Source organism: Colias croceus, chromosome 21, assembly GCF_905220415.1.
Source record: "Colias croceus chromosome 21, ilColCroc2.1".
Classification (NCBI taxonomy): Eukaryota; Metazoa; Arthropoda; class Insecta; order Lepidoptera; family Pieridae; genus Colias; species Colias croceus.
In genome coordinates, this window is record NC_059557.1 from 8,708,913 (window position 1) to 8,725,778 (window position 16,866).

The window sequence follows — 16,866 nt, forward strand, 5'->3', positions numbered from 1 at the left end:
AACTGCGAACACACGTTGCGTATTATTATAGGCCTAGCCGTATTTGGGTCCAATAGATATTTATAAGATATCATTGTGAGTTACTCAAAATGGAGAAATAAACCATCCACGCGAAGACCGACATCCGCGCGGACGGAGTCGCGGGCGGATGCTAGTAGGGATTAAATATCATGTATGATGGATAGCTAAATTTAATATTGATAATTGTTACAATATAATGTTTGTTAGTTGTTAGATAAGTTAATTTATCGGTCAGTTGTTCCATAGCAAAATTTTAAATACAAAATTAGGTACCTACTGGTTTCAGCACCTGATGAATTTTGCTTTACTTCGAAATTAATTACAGAGAAGTAAGTAATTCACATTGATGTAATTTTATCACCAATAAATTTTCCTTTGTAAATAATAAGAATTACCATGCCAAACGCCAAAATCATTCAAACGGCAAATCATAATTGTTTTCCTTCCTCAAAGCTATACGCATTTTACAATACAGTAGGTGTACCTAATATATTATTATTAATCCTGCGAAGACCAAATTTATGTTATTGGGAACACCGATTTTGGTTGAAAAAGTGGCGAAACATAATCCGCTTATCAGTGTAGAGGGGCAGTTGATTGAACGCGTTAGGGAAGCTCGCAATCTTGGGATCGTGTTCGATGAAAATTTGAGGTTCGAGAAACACATTCATACCACCATTTCAAACTGTTTCTATAGATTAAAGCTGTTGTATCGTATAAAATCCTACATTACCGCACCCTTACGTTCAAGGCTGTGCGAGGCACTTATACTCTCGAAATTCAATTTCGCGGACACCATGTACGGTACAAGATTGCTTGAAAAAACTAAGACTGCAATACAGCGCGTTCAGAACGCCTGCGCTCGTTTCTGTTGGGACATACCTTCGAGAGATCACGTTACGCCGTATCTGATCAAGGCAAAAACGCTCAACATGGAACGACGCAGACGCCTTCACTTCGCTGTCATGCTTTTTGAAGTGGTAACATCCCAGATGCCTAAATACCTTTACTGTAAGCTGAGATGGATGAGAGACAGAAAAGGTTCGCACTTCACAAGAGGGTCCACGTACATGCTAGTTATGCCAAAGTTCCATACAACTGCTTTTAGAGGTAGTTTTGTATACAACGCAACGAAGTGCTGGAACAATCTTCCGCCGCCGATACGTGAGTCAGTGTCAAAAAATGCTTTCAGATATAAATATAAAGCACACTTGATAAACGAATTCGTCAAACAAGCCTAGTTGCGTTGTATATAGGGCTAATATACATTTATTTATTTATTTATTATGTTATTTTATATGTATTTTATTTTTATTTATTATTATTATAATTTTTTTGTTTTTATATGTTCATAATATGTATAATTCTGTAGAGGATTTTGTTTCTATTTAGTATCTATTTATTATTTTTCCTGTATAGGTATTATTAGTAATAGTCACGGTTAGGGGACACTTTGGGCTTCTGCCCTGTTGTCTTGTGGGGGGCACTGAAAACCAGCGTTATGCCGACCATGTCGGCATGACATATGCTGAGGGCCTCACCATTTAGGTCGCCACACAAATTTATTATTATTTTCTCTGTTTTGCGTTCTGTTCTTTCTTCTTTTTTTTTTTAATTTTGTTACTTATGTTTTATGTGTCAATGTGGTGTACCTAATAAATGATTTCATTTCATTTCATTTCATTTAATAATTAAAGTGTTAAACATTTAGACCGTGGTCACGAGGTCAAGACTACGAAACTACTAGGTCATTGCAGGGTTCAAAAATTGGATCGAATTATGATACTTATATCAGTTACCCCAAAACATTTCTACTAAGGCTCTTTCAAAACTGTTATATTACGTTAGATTCATACTCCATATTCATTAAAAGAGACTCGTTTCTTAATTATTGTATATATTTATCCTACAAAATTGTATCTCAAAGAAAATTTAAAATTAGGCGCTTGTTAAATACGGCTAATGTAGAATATTTTATGTACCAGGCACCTATTTGTTGTTTTTTATTTAAATAAATTAAATAACTGGTTCCAATACGCAATTTTAAAACAAGGACTACATATATTTGTATCGCACTACGCAAATTGTAGGATAAATACGTCTAAAACTAATTATTTATTCACGAAATCTTCTACAAGTGCGAATATATTAACATTCGAATAATTATGGGTATTTTCTCCAAACCTCTGTTCATTACAACCATAAATAAGTAATGAATGAACCGTAATACGGATTATTCCAACACACATCGTATAATTGTATCAGTTTCATATAAAAGTATGGAAAAACTATTTATTACATTATACAAAACCAATGCGTCATATCACGTCTCGGCGAGCAATAGAACTACGTTATCTATCCATAGTTTTCTGTTCATTGCTGCAAATGTATTACATTATGATAGATAATGACAAAGATACAGATTATGAGCCAGCAATGTATACAATATTGTTTTAGGCAGTATATTCGACAAACTAAAGACCTACACGAAGATTACTTAATCCGAGTCCTTGGGACTACCCACGCCTATTGTTATAACGCTTATCTTATTATAGAACACTTTCTATTTCTTATTTGGTAAAATGTCATTACATTTTCTGGGTCAGATAATATTAGTATTTTTTTATTATCCTTTGAATACTACTAATCCATAACACTTAGATATTTCTAGACCAATATAAATTTATCCATTCGCACTTTTTGATGTTGGTAATTTATAATTTACAAACATTTGAAAAAAATAGCACAATCAGTAGATCTCTTAACGTTTGGATCAAATGCTTGAAGAGCGTATTTACTGTAAATAATATATTATGAAGAAAACTTTTAAATTAGAGAAAATCTCAGACATCAAAGAGTTATTCGTCGGGGAGGCCGTGCGTCAAGATCCCACTCGAAGTGCTCAAGACTCAAGAGAATTATTGTATGAACATTTTCCGACTAAAAAATATAATTTCTGTAGGTAAGAACGTAAGAACAGAATCTATGTGAGCGCTGTCAAATAATTCAATCACTAGCGAAATTCTTAGTAAACGGTGAAAAATATCTAGTTTTTGCTAAAATTCATATAGTTATGTCTACATATTTTAAACAGTAATGAAATATTGCTAGAACACGTTGAGAAAACATACGATATTCATAAACTATATACCTTGTAGGCATTATAAATGCTATTTCCAGTATAATTAAGTAGTTTTACACTTGAGCAAAACATAAAGGGGCGCTTTCAGAGCAATCATACGTCAATTAAAGTACGCAATTCTAGATCTGCAGCACAATTACATAATAAAACATAATCCCGGTAAAAGAGAGCATATAATTCATACTAAAACGCACCCATTAATTTCGGGGACACATCACACAACGAATGATAAGCGTTCGTGTCACGTAGATAAAGCCTGACAGAGATCGATCAACGCTAACACGTGAAACAATAGATCTGCCCTATTTCACACATTTTAGGACGAAAAAAACTTCGGCCACTAATAATTGATGGTAAACGTTCGGAAAAGGAGAGCTTCTTCGATTTAACTACCGCTTTTGTGTAGAATGATGAATGGAATAAGGTAGAGGGAAAATAGGTCGAAACATCTCATAAGCGATGGAGATAGATGGCATCCACAATAATGTCATCTTTAGCACAACCAAAGAACCTAATTTATCACGAACTAGCTGCGCTCCGCGGTTTCACCCGCGTGGCTTCGCTCCTGTTTGTCTTAGCGTGATGATATATAGCCTTCTTTATGAATGGGCTATCTAACACAGAAATAATTTTTCAGATCGGACCAGTAGTTCCTGATATTAGCGCGTTCAAAAAAACAAACAAACTCTTCATCTTTATAATATTAGTGCAGATAAATATAACAAACCTAACAAATAACCACTATCTTAAACGGAGAGCATAAAATAATGAGTTTCTTGTGAGATGTAAATGAGAAATGAAAGATAGAACAGAACGGACGTAAATTTCCCTAATAGGATCATTTTATAACTACCGACTCTACTAGTTTTAGACAGAGATATCTCTAAGGAACTAGGTATTCTTTACGATATTTTCTAAGAAAATTGTTTCTTCTAAGATACAAGGTCTTTTCTATATGTAACTGAAACAAGAAGGTCTCAATACAATGGAGAAAAATTTGCATTTTCAATATATATAAACAAAGTTGCACTGGCACTGCGCTAAGCCAAACTTACTGAGAGTCAACTGCTGTACCTGTCTTTGCAAAGTTGGAAATCTTCCAAATCGTCTACAAAAATATTTTGTACGTGACTCTATTACAATATCGACATTGTTACACTATTTACTAATAGAAATGGGCGATCTAGTTCCTCCTTGAACTAAATACATACAATAATCCCAGAACATGTAATTAGTGCTGGACCTTGTAATTCCTGGAGCTTATATCTCAAGAACAAATATATAATGACACTTTTATGAATTCTTATTTCAGAAATAAATATCGACTAGTTAGTAATCCGCGACCTACGCTAATAATATTTCGTTGCACGTACGAACGAAAATTATTATTCTTACTCCGACTTGAGTTACATGTACTCTTAGATATATTTCGGGCAAATATCGTAAAAATGCTTATAAAACTCCCGAATCTCACAAAATAAACACCAAACCGAACCTAGACTTCTAAACATAATGTAAAACGTATGCCGAATTTCTCAGTAAAAGCGAAGTGAACACTTTTTTCTAGCTAACCCGTTAATAGCCCAAAATAGCTTTTTTACTGCCACTAAAATCGCAATTCGAGTAACGACTGTAACACATTGGCGAGTAATTTATCAAGGTTCGGAATCCCCTACCGCGTCACACGAACTTGACGTGCTTTTGGCAGTTCATTCCACATACAAAAAAGCCATACTCCGGTCCTCTCCGGTCCTATTGATTTTGGATGACGAAAATAGTTCCTAGTCGCGACGTGGGCTGTTCTAACAAAAATAATACTACTATAAATATGATTTAAGATCAACGCTAACCTCACGGAGGCTGAAATAATAATTGATCAGATTAGAGACTTGAAAGAGAATTTTTATTGATATTGATGGCGCTTGGAAATTTCCAATACAAACTTAATCCTTACCAATGCTGATCTATCTTTAAAAGATAAGTATTTGTGATAACTACAATTACTTCTAGCTTATACAAGGCCATTTATCAAAAGCAAAAAAACAATTATAGGAACATTCTGTAGATTTCGATTATATTTTTTAGGATATGAAGGTACCCTTATCACACCATTTTTGGGGCATTAGCTTAGTTAAACTTCTGATTAATTTTAATTAATATAGATCATAATAATTAGTATTAGGCATTAGCGTCTATCGGAACCCTAACATTCCTTTTTCCCACAAATAATTTATTAATATTTACATCGTGCGTAGATACGTCGATGTCAAACCCACATCTCTAGGGGACATGAATTCAGCTGACTTGAGGTTTCCACTTTCCAGTACCAAGGTTCTATCTATAACTGCATTGCTAACAACATGCAAAGGTTACATTACGTAGGCGTACCCACCATAAAGTTCAAGCCTATTATCCCTGTCAGGAAAACCACTTTAATCTATCCTATTATTAGAAAACTAAGCTTGCATGTAATGACTACATTGTCTTCAATTAGACATCCTATTTTGCATCAAATTAAATAATCTAAATAAGTTTAGTTGGAGTTTTTAATAAAGTCACATTTTTATAAGAAACGATTCACACGAAAGCCGCGGGCAAGCAAATAGCATATTATAATCTTCATAGAATGAACCCCAGTATAAAATAGAAAGTCCTTTCTATACATTTAAACTTATAAAGATATCACAACGATGACGCAACCAAAGGTCATAGAGCCCTTAAGCCCTCGTTCTTATTATATTTTCATAAGAATGAAATTGAGAGCATCACCCCTGAGAAGGTTACGTCTGTTTACTATAAAATTTATAAGAGCTAATCATTCAAAGACTGTTTTGTAGGGAACTTGAGAGTTGAAACTGCAATGCTATTGATCGAAGTCTAGAATATTTTAATTAATTTGAGGAAAAAGTATAGTTTCCTATAAACGTCACCTTAGTTAACGACGAGTTTTTGTCTCTAGAAAAGTTTCAATTAAAATTTATCGCTTCGCCATGACACTGCAAAAACATTTTGAAATACATAGTTCCAATAGCAAACACTAATTGAAACTTACTACATACTAAATTAGACAAACGATAATTTTCCTTAAATAATAATAGTTAAAAAAAACTAAAAAACACGCTTTTTATAGAAAACCGAACTAAAAAATAGAAAATTTTATCAAATTAGTGTATTGTCATCGGTCCTCAATAAATCTACAAAGTTTGAACGAAATCTGGCCGTTTAAAGTGGGTCAAAATCGCGCCCAAAGAAGTCGGTTACAAACATACAAACATACAGGTGAAGCTAATATAAAGCGTGTAAAAAATTGTTTTCGTATACGAAAGTAGGTCAATTTGTTAATTTACTAATTTAATCTTTAAAGTAATTGAAATAGAATTATCATTCATAGGTATATCAGTAAATGACTTATTGCCTCCGTTATCAAAGAAATACCTATTTATAAAATGGTCGTAAGCGCAATTTAAAAAAGATTACCACACCTAATTACTTACTAAGACTTAGAAAATAATAATTATTATTTCTTTTAATGTCACGATAAATGATATATCTATAAGTAATCCTAAATCCATTATCTAAGAACCTAAGCAGGAAGGTATATGGACTTCGATTTTTATCTATAAATACATACACATCGATTCTACAAATCACAAATCGTAAACATATCATCTATACCTACTACAAAATATAACAAAATATTCTTCAAAGATACGGTTAATATTAAATTTCCCCGTAATCATGCGAAGTTTAGTGTGAAATCGTGAGAAAATAGCCTTTACAAACTATAAAATACCTCGACGTTTACTTTGATAAGCCCGAGATTTTATGCTATCTGTAACAATCATAGAATATGTTTTAAAGTGCGGGTTTCCTTACATAATCATAGAAAATAAATTTCATTTAAAATTTTAGAGTAAGCCTACAACTTCAACCTATCTATTTTCTCATAAATGTAAATAATGGTTTTGAACTATTGATTCGATTCAATTTTCCAGATATATAATTAAGTATATTACTTTTTCGTATAGAAAGGATAGCGTGATCTCAGAAAAAACCTATTTTATTTCATTGAGATAATATTAATATGGAGCAGACACCACGAACAAAATCTGTGCGCCAAGCGAGGCGGCGCGGGGCGCGCGAATGACGGCTAGACAGTCATAGATTATGCGATGTCTTTGTACTTACTTAATATTTATTTTAGGTATAAACTGACTTTACTACGCGGGGCTAACAATATCTGGCATATAATATAGGATGATGTAAATAGTGACGTCATATGGAATAATTTAATTTTTTTCGTGTTTTAGGTTCAGTCAGGGCTATGGGAAGTTTTATTCCTTACAAATTGAGCCTTTTTTAGAAAAAAAATAATTTTTCCCTTTCTTCACGGCCCAGACATGGAAACCTTGAATAGAAAAAATATTAATTACTTATCTCTGAACTAGCGGTCCGCCCCGGCTTCGCCCGTGGCACATATTTCGCAATAAAAAGTAGCCTATGTTCTTTCTCAGGGTCTTAAGATTGTCTGTGCCAAAGGAGAATGCCCATGAAAGTATGGACCACAGTACAGTGTTGCGTCAATGCCAGAGTGGTTTTGGAGGGTTCTTCGATATTCAAAAGATTTTTACCAATTGATTTTTTTGTGATAAAAACAGGGGTTTTCAAGATATTGAGAAAAATGTGAAATAACCACAAAACTTAAATAACCCCGATTTAGTTAGGTTTATGTGTGATTTAGGTAACATTTTATCGTCCAAAGGTTATTTTTCGATTAACATATTTAATCTATGCGTAGAGCTTATGCTTTCAGACAAAGTCTATCTGTTCATCGGCTAGTGTAGGTAGGCACCAGAAATCTTCCGGGACGGATTTCAAGAAAACCTAAATATATACTTAAAAAATGCCAATTGAGTTTTTATTCGGATTACATGTTGTTGTTGCTGTTGTTGTTTGAATCATTTTTTCACTACATATTCGAAGAAAGAAACAAATAAGAAATAACTGGTTACCTACCAAGCTATGTCATAATAATATTTTTTTTATATATACATATTTATATTATTTTACTTCACTATCTTTGTTAAAACAACCTACAGTGTATAAACAATACCTTAAAGAGTGATTTTATGTTAATTGATTTTTTTTGTAATTCAATGAAAACAATAATCGATATTAATACATTTAGCTATTTACCATAGTAAATGTAATAAGTTACCGCTTGGTTACCGTGGTAACCGGTAATGGACACTAAATCTATAATAACGGATCTAAACAATTACGTCATGTCTTATTAGATTTTACAAAACATTCCCTGTTCAAAATATATTTTCCGATGGTAAGAAGGCCTCTAAATTGCCGAGATTTTTTTTAATAGTATTGTTGTCTTGATGCATGAGAAAAACCAGTACCAAAAATGGGCATTCTCTTTTCATCAAAATCGGTCCAGTAGTTTATGAGCCTATTAATTACAATCAAACAAACAAACAAAGTTTTCCTCTTTATAATATTAGTGCAGATAAATAAATTATAAAAATAAATTCAATTACACGTTCAAGTCAGTAGCTTATACAATATCAATTAAAAACTTGATTAAAATTTAAAATCAATTAACAAAAAAAAAATTGGTGATCGAGTAATTGATTTTCATATTTCATGATTTCACCTTTTTTCAATTAACAACCAGTCTATGCTTTTCTAAATATGTAAAATTATTATTTTATACTATAAAAATATACGCCAGCAAATATTACTAACAACACGTCTTATTTCATGCCCAATGTCATATCTTACATTTTTAATCTATGACAAAATGTCGCCCGCCAAAAATTTTGCTCTAACTAAGTTTTAAAAATTATTATCTAGTTACTTACTGATGAAAAGTTATTCCTTTGCACTTTTCCGTATTCTTTGTATTATTTGTGCAATATCGTAACACACACGTAGGCATATTTTATGCGTTTCACTTTAAAACAAATAAAAAATGAGCGTGACGTTCGCGCCAATGAGCGAGCAAGCGACTGAGTGCAGTTACGCCACATGACGTATGTTGAGTGGAACATAAGTGATGTAGGCGGTATCGTCTCCATATTAATATTATCTCAATGTTTTATTTTTAAGCTTCATTTATTTTAATATTCAGTTTTTATTTAGCACAGCCTAGGTAGGTATATCTACTGTACAATATTTTGAATTATCACAAGAATGCAAACGTTTATCGTACATCAGGAAGTAATATCCACACAGATTGATTTAATTACCTATTGAAATTTACATCCAATATAAATATTTCGCAAACAAACAAACTCATAAAAAGTATTTTTATCAATACAGATAACATAAAACGTGAATATTTTTATCATTCTTATAAAAAGGTGATTGCTTTATCTACATTATACATAAAAAGGAAATTATTTTAATGAACAGCATGGTAATTGATGTTTAGATTAAGAAGATAACCTACCTAGGTACCTAGTTTAATTTATTAGTACCTAATTTATTTTAAATTTCTTAAAAAAAAAACATTTAAAATATACGAAAAAAATTGATCAAGTAACGAGCAACGCCGTCGTTGTGAATAGGGCCTATAAATAGTTAACATTTCTTAACATTCCCGGCTTAGCAAAACGCAGCACAATGAGAATGATTCCGAACAACGGACACCCGCCTCGCTTCCAAAGCACTTTCGCCTCCGCTCGGCGCCCGTCGGCGGCCCTCGCTCCCCACAGCTGACTGGGCCAATGACAGAGCGGGACGGACAGCAGCGGCGCACGCACGAGCAACAGAGACAGCAAACCGCGCAACTCGCCGCCGCCGCCATTTATTCCTTTCCAGTGTATCACCACGGTCGCAGTGACAGCGTCTTGTAATATCGCGAAAGCTAATTTTTTATGTGAAAATTATGTATTAATCTTCCACGAACGACGTCGTTTTACTTGTGTGTGATCCTTAGTTGTTAACGATGAGAGTTTGTGTGTGATATTATTGAAAATGCTACGTGTTTAATGGAAATGTGTGTTTCGTTTCCACATCTGTTGTCAACAAAAAACGTGGATTATGCAAGTTGGAGTGAGATGTGAACGAGTATTAGGTAAATTTCAAGTGTTAAAAGTTATATTAGATGTGCCGTGATGTAACTTATAAGTATCCCATGCGTATGTTTCGAAATACCCAAGTCATAGTCATTGTATGGTGTCGAAGTCGCGACAGACGAACGCGAGCGTACCTACTTGTTGGAAATAATCCGTAGCAATGTAAAAAACATTAACGCGATTAAAAGATGTGCGTCAAAGTAATTTTATACAGACTTTACACACGTAAGTGGAGGTAACAATGCGAGAAACTAGTCTTACCTACCTTCAATTTGTGATTAATTACCATTACACGTAAAAGTAATTAGCTAAAACGGATTTAACAAATTTCAAATCGCTAATAATTGAGTAATGACCAGAATGAAATACAATTCATCTTTAGTTCAACTAATTGAAACTAAAGTTATCTTAAGTCCATAAACAAAGTACCTACCTAGCTCCCACACACATTGTGTTTTGCACTAATAAATCATATTATCCTCCTACTTAATGATATTACATAGATAACACTAACTTTCACTTTTGAACTTGGTACTTATATGCAATATGGAATAGTTAAAACTAAAAAAAAATCATAAAAATAATATTTCTCAAATGCTAATCTTGACCTACAACATGTACCAACTAGAGATCAGGTTCTATACATAAATTAACATACTAAATAAAAATGTACATATTTTACAAAATTAAATATATAATACATCTAGCTATATCTAAATTACCAATTTAGTTGTGAAATAAAACAAATAACTTCAAAACCTATATCCCAAATATTACATTTCATAGCAAATACAATAATAATATGTCTAATAACTACAAAGGCATGTAACATGTTTAAATTGTTGTAACAAATAACAAATACGCTTTGAAAAGTGAAATAAACATAATATCATTGTCAGTCCTCCGCTGCAAGAAAATCATTAAATTTTATGATAACAACATATAGAATTAATAAAATTAAAACTTCTGAAGATTCATTGTTACTAACCAATACTTTTAAATTTATAACATCTACGAAGACATTCATTTAATGTATTATTGGGGTTTATTTATATTTTATTGCACGGCATGTTAGAGATTATGTATGTTTTATTATATATAAACTCAGAAAGTTTATAAACACATTATGAAATCTAAATAAATGAGATTGTCATTGACTGATATAAAATTGATATGGTTATAATTACAACATAAACATTAAATAGTAATCTAAATCTAATTTAGGCAGGAAATAGTTATAAGCGTTAGAAAATTTAGTTTATTTCATTTTTCAATAACTTTATTTCATTTTTTTAGCTTGATTTTTATGAAGACAGTAAGAAATTGATTCTGGCCTAGGGTGTATTTTTAAGAATAAAAATATGTTTAGCTAGGAAAGCAACAAATAACATAATATTATTAAAAAATCAAATTGGTATAAATTATGCTTTAGAATTAAATAAGTATATAGGTATTAATGGTTAATTATTATTTTTGCATCATATTATTGTGTTGTAATATTTGTACTGTAACACAAAAAATAAAAGTAAACTTTCTTCTTGTTTCAGTCAATTGACTATGAGGGTTATAAAATAATGCGGTGGCTGCACAAAATATTGGCGCTGGCAATAATTTGCGCAGCAGCGGAGGGCTTCGTCTGCCCTTCCACTTGCAACTGCACCAAGACCCGTCTTGTGTGCTCCGGCACCGCCGTCCCCAACAACAAACTTACGCGCGCAGTCCTCGCCGACTATGGAACCGCTCTACAAGATATCATATGGACAAATTCCAACATACAAATCTTAGAATCGGACCTCTTCATCGGGCTAGAAAATCTAGAGTACATCGACATCAGCAGAAACGAAATCAAAAGAACTGAACACGGGCTATTCACGGGACTGAATCGATTAAAACATTTAAATATATCCAGAAACCAAATTTACGATATACCTAGATTCACTTTCGTAGATTTAGAAAACTTAGAAGTCTTAGATGTATCGCATAATAAATTACAAGCCATCCCATTCCAGGTCTTCGGGCCGATGACGAGATTGCACTATTTAGATATATCTAATAATAAAATAGTTACTTTCTTAGACTACTATTTTAAACCTAATCGTCAACTGAAAACACTGTTCCTAAATAATAATAGCCTAGTCAAAATTACGTCTAAAGCTCTAGTCGATTTGAAGGAATTAGAGATTCTCGATATTTCTTACAACAATTTGGATAACTTTCCAAGACAGTTATTCGAGACCTTGCTAGAGCTGCGAGAGTTGAATTTAAGCTACAATAAGTTTCAAAACATATCACAAGATGCTTTTAAAAGTCTGGAAAACTTAAGATTAATTAATATGGGAGGAAACAAGTTAAGACTGCTGCCCCCGACGCTCTTCCAATATAACGAAAACTTGATAACAATCTACCTCGATCATACCGAAATAACAGTGATACAGAACACAAATTTTCAAGGGCTGGATAAACTGCAACATTTGTATATACGGAATAATTTTTATTTACGAGAAATAGAAGCTTTTGTATTCCAAGATACGCCTTCATTAACCCATCTAAATATAAGCAATAATTCGTTAACGTATTTGCCGCTCTCTTTGAAAATGTTGGATAAATTAGAAGAATTAAGTATAGGAGGGAATCCATGGGCGTGCGACTGTCGAATGGAATGGTTCGTGAGCTGGGCTGAGAGGAGACTCAACATAATAAAGTCAGATCTGAGCTGCACACACACTTATCCCAATGACATGTTAACCATTTTGAACAACACGAACTGCAAAGCGCCGCACCTCGTGAGCAGTAGCCCCTTGACGTTATACAGATTGCAAACGAGCGCTCTTTTAGAATGCAGATTCGAAGGCAATCCGATGCCTTCGATCACTTGGATTACACCAACCCGTCAAGTTTTTCATTGGAACCCCGAACCATCGATTCCTGATATATTCTACAAGCACGGTGTCGCCCACGATCAGTATTATAAACCCATCGACTATACGACATCGAGAGTGACCATACAAGACGATGGATCTCTAAGTATAACGGATATTCATAGAGAGGATAGTGGAACTTATACATGTTATGCTACGAATCCGTCGGCTAATGTAACCGCCGAGATCGTTCTCAACATAGATCCTATGACAATGTTTGAAATTAAGATGTATAGTTTATTGTGTGGAGCGATTTGTGCGGCAGCTTTTCTCGGTCTCACTCTGCTAGTACAGGCTTTGCGTTACATATTCTACAGGTCAGTACTACAACTAGTTTTATATTTTATTTATTAATATTTATATATATTTAGGTAATCGTATAATAAATTATATTTAACTGTTGCAGGTTCCGTTTGCTAGAAACTTGCTGCAGTTGTTGCACTTGTGTTAACAGAGACGCGCCACGAACGCGCCAAATTTACAGTATGTTGGATAATATAGAACAGTATAAACGGTTGCAGTTAGAAAAACTAAGAGAGAATTACGCGGTACAGGTACGCATCGACATTAATTAACATACGAAATATTTTTAATTTGGAAAACCGTATGTCATGAAATTTTCTTTTTAGGTGCATCGAATAAAAGAGAACTGCACTCAACAAATGGAATGGATTCAGACCAGTTATTCATCGCAAGCTGCACACCTACGCAACATTAGGGACATCGGCACCAATCATCTGAGCGCCATGCGAGACCAGTACTACGATCAGGCGAGTCTAACTTTTTATTTGGTTAACGATACTCTTTAGTCGAGCACTAATCCGTAAATTCAGGGCAAACGCAATATACATTTCTTGCAGCGGATAAATTAAAAATAAATGTTTTCGCGGGAGCGCAACATTCACATATTAACGCGCGGTTTGTTTACACAGGTGAAACGCGTTCGAGAATATTCAACGTGTCAATTGAACTGGGTGCGCGAAAACTACGTGTTCCAGAGGAACAAAATACGAAAGTTTAGCGCGCACCAGGTGCTGAGACTGCGCGAGTCGTACAAATATCAGCAGCAGACGCTCAACAAGGTGCTCGAGAACCTGCCGAGCCTCTACTTCGAGAACTGCCGCAGCGGCTCGTGCGGCCGCAGCGACTCGATGGCGTTCGACCCGGACGTCGAGGTGATCGACATGTACCTAAAGACGAAACTCGAGAAGCTGTCGAGCCTGCCGAACCCGATCGACGACGAGAGCCGGATGTCCGTGTACTACACGCCCACCGAGCGGTCGGTTAACTCGCGGCGCAACTCGCCCGTCACGTTCCCGGAGGGCATCCACATCAACATGATCGAGCGCGGGCCGCCGCCGCGCCTGCTGGCCATGATCCGGCCGCTGCCCGCGCCGGAGCAGCCGGTGGGCGCCGGGCCGAGCCCCACCACGTCCAAGGCGAGCACGAGCGCGCGCGCGCACGGGCAGGAGGCCAAGCCGGCCAGCGAGCCGCTGCTGGGCGGCGCGCGGGACGCGGCGCGCGGGCTGGCGGCCAGCGTGAGCTCGCCCGAGCTGCGCGGCGCGGGGGCGCACGAGGGGGGGGCGCGCGTGCTGCTGGCCGTGGAGCTGGCCCGGCCCGAGTGCCAGCTGCGCCACCCGCCCGGCCGGCTCGTGTGCGGCGACTGCGCGGGGCCGTGCGAGAACACGCCCTTGTAGTACAGGCTGTTGACGCGTGTGTTCGAGATCTACGCGTTCGGCCGGCCGGCCCGTCGTCTCGACGACATCCGCCTCTGCGACTTCTCCGAGTCGCCGTCCTACGTGTGATCGTGTGAGCGCTTCTCGCGTCGGGTGAGAGACAATTGGGACGATGGAACCGCTTGTACTTCTAAGTAAGCTGTGATAGTTTAGATTCGAATTAACGTATTAGCGAAATTTGATTTCTCCTAGTGGTAGGTTAAGGGAGCCCCGCGATCGGCTCGTCGGTCTAGCGTCGGAAAGTATGTAAGCGTTCTGTGGGTATTAGAAATCTTGTAAATAACTTTTTTTTATTTTAACCGTTTTTTTATTTCCATTTCGACGTATTTTAGGGTAACGTTTGAGAAATATGCATTTTGTATTCGTTCAGTCGACTTAAAGAAGCGTAGTTGAGGCGAGGTTTGAGGAAGTTGTTATCTCCATTGTTGTAATTGTTGCGAGGTTGCTGTAAATTGGTGTATCGTATCACATTCGAAAGACTCACGTTTCCTTCTGTCCATCTCATTCGGTCTCCTAATTCTTATATTTATAGATTCATTTTTCTATGTATGTGTAATTTAACGGATGCCGACTTTGCTATTTATATATTGTACATATTATATTCTGTGACACCGTCGTATGTACCGCGTCTTACAGTGATATGCCAAATGCTACAAACCAGCAATGATTATATTGTATAACGTTTCTTATTATAAATATACAAATATTGTTGAAGATTTTCTAAATATTATAAAAACAAGAATAATTAGCGAATCATGAAGAATAAATTATTTTTCAATGTACAATTTTTTGTTTGATTGTTTCTGATATAAAAAATTACCAAGCTATCGAGGTCAATGATACCATCGTTACTAAGCTACTTTTTGAACAGCTAATTTATTTTATGTATTATCTATAATTAAATGAGTTTAAATTGGACTTTAATCAGATTTAATTTTAAAAAGAACATCATACATCTCGTAACGTATAAATTCCACCGCTTTTCTATAAACTTAGAATACCTTACAACATTTAAAATAAATAAAACACTCACTTCTTAAAAACCATTTATTTTCATGGTAAAACTAAACACACGATAAATACACACACACATAAATTATTCATACGATTTCAAGTAGCACAAGTGACGCGGTTTAAAAATAATGATCGATTAATGTCAGTATAAATGTAGGGGTGGATTAATGTTATAATAATTGGTTGAAAACAACGGAAAATTTTCCTATAGTTTCTAATTATCATGCGGTAATTTGAGACATTGATAATTAATAATTTAAAGGACGTCCTAATAAACTTTTTTTAACTCGTACTGAAGAGTTTAGAAATGTAGATTGGATATTTTAATTTCGTCCGTATTTAGAAGAAAAATATTTTGGTACATACCATGGCCATTGGTCATGTCACGACAATCTTTTTAAGAATGTAAAAAAGGGTTGTTTTAAATAGTTATTACCAAATTTACATTATAATGCTGGCACTTTGCCTCATGTATGCAAAGCGTCGATCGCCTATAGCACACGTTTAGTACCTTATAGTCGATTGTAGTGTCTTATATCGTCTATAAAAAGTCTTACTTCATATATATACCGATACATAAAGGAATAAAAATAACATTATGTATTAGATTTATAATGAAATAATTCCTATAATTAAGGATGAGAATGCGAATAGTTTTCTACATCCAACTATGAAATTTTAATAATTAGTAAATAGACCGTTCTATAAAAATAAAGTCACGTGAAAAACAGACACAGCTGACATTTTATATGCAATTGTTTATGAAATTTAACACCTGCATTCAGAGTACACGAATACTTCATTTTCATCTCTATCACTTGACAATAAAGTTCAAATTCGAATGAGAAAATATAATGATACGCATATTCATTATAATTATGCTTACACTGTAAAAGTAAGGTAATATTATACATAAATATCACCGTAAAAGGTTCAATTCATAA

At 34.8% G+C, this 16,866-nt stretch overlaps 2 protein-coding genes across 5 annotated transcripts in view; one reads left to right on the top strand and one right to left on the bottom strand.

The window, feature by feature from the left end:
- LOC123701486 (putative oxidoreductase GLYR1 homolog) overlaps positions 1-16,866 on the bottom strand; it is a 56,782-nt gene that overhangs the window by 28,912 nt on the left and 11,004 nt on the right. The gene's annotated exons all lie outside the window — the stretch shown is intronic.
- LOC123701485 (leucine-rich repeat and immunoglobulin-like domain-containing nogo receptor-interacting protein 3) lies at positions 9,967-15,690 on the top strand. The gene is made up of 5 exons (XM_045648977.1): positions 9,967-10,253; positions 11,802-13,489; positions 13,579-13,726; positions 13,802-13,942; positions 14,105-15,690. Exons 2-5 carry the CDS (start codon positions 11,829-11,831, stop codon positions 14,867-14,869), a joined length of 2,715 nt encoding a protein of 904 aa, XP_045504933.1. The 5' UTR covers positions 9,967-10,253; positions 11,802-11,828; the 3' UTR covers positions 14,870-15,690.

What these genes read in the sequence shown, in the direction of transcription:
- LOC123701485 (XM_045648977.1), top strand. Translation starts at nt 11,829, where the DNA reads ATGCGGTGGCTGCACAAAATATTGGCGCTGGCAATAATTTGCGCAGCA. An exon ending in TTGCGTTACATATTCTACAG is followed by an intron (nt 13,490 to 13,578) that starts GTCAGTACTACA and finishes TAACTGTTGCAG; the next exon opens with GTTCCGTTTGCTAGAAACTT. An exon ending in GAGACCAGTACTACGATCAG is followed by an intron (nt 13,943 to 14,104) that starts GCGAGTCTAACT and finishes TTGTTTACACAG; the next exon opens with GTGAAACGCGTTCGAGAATA.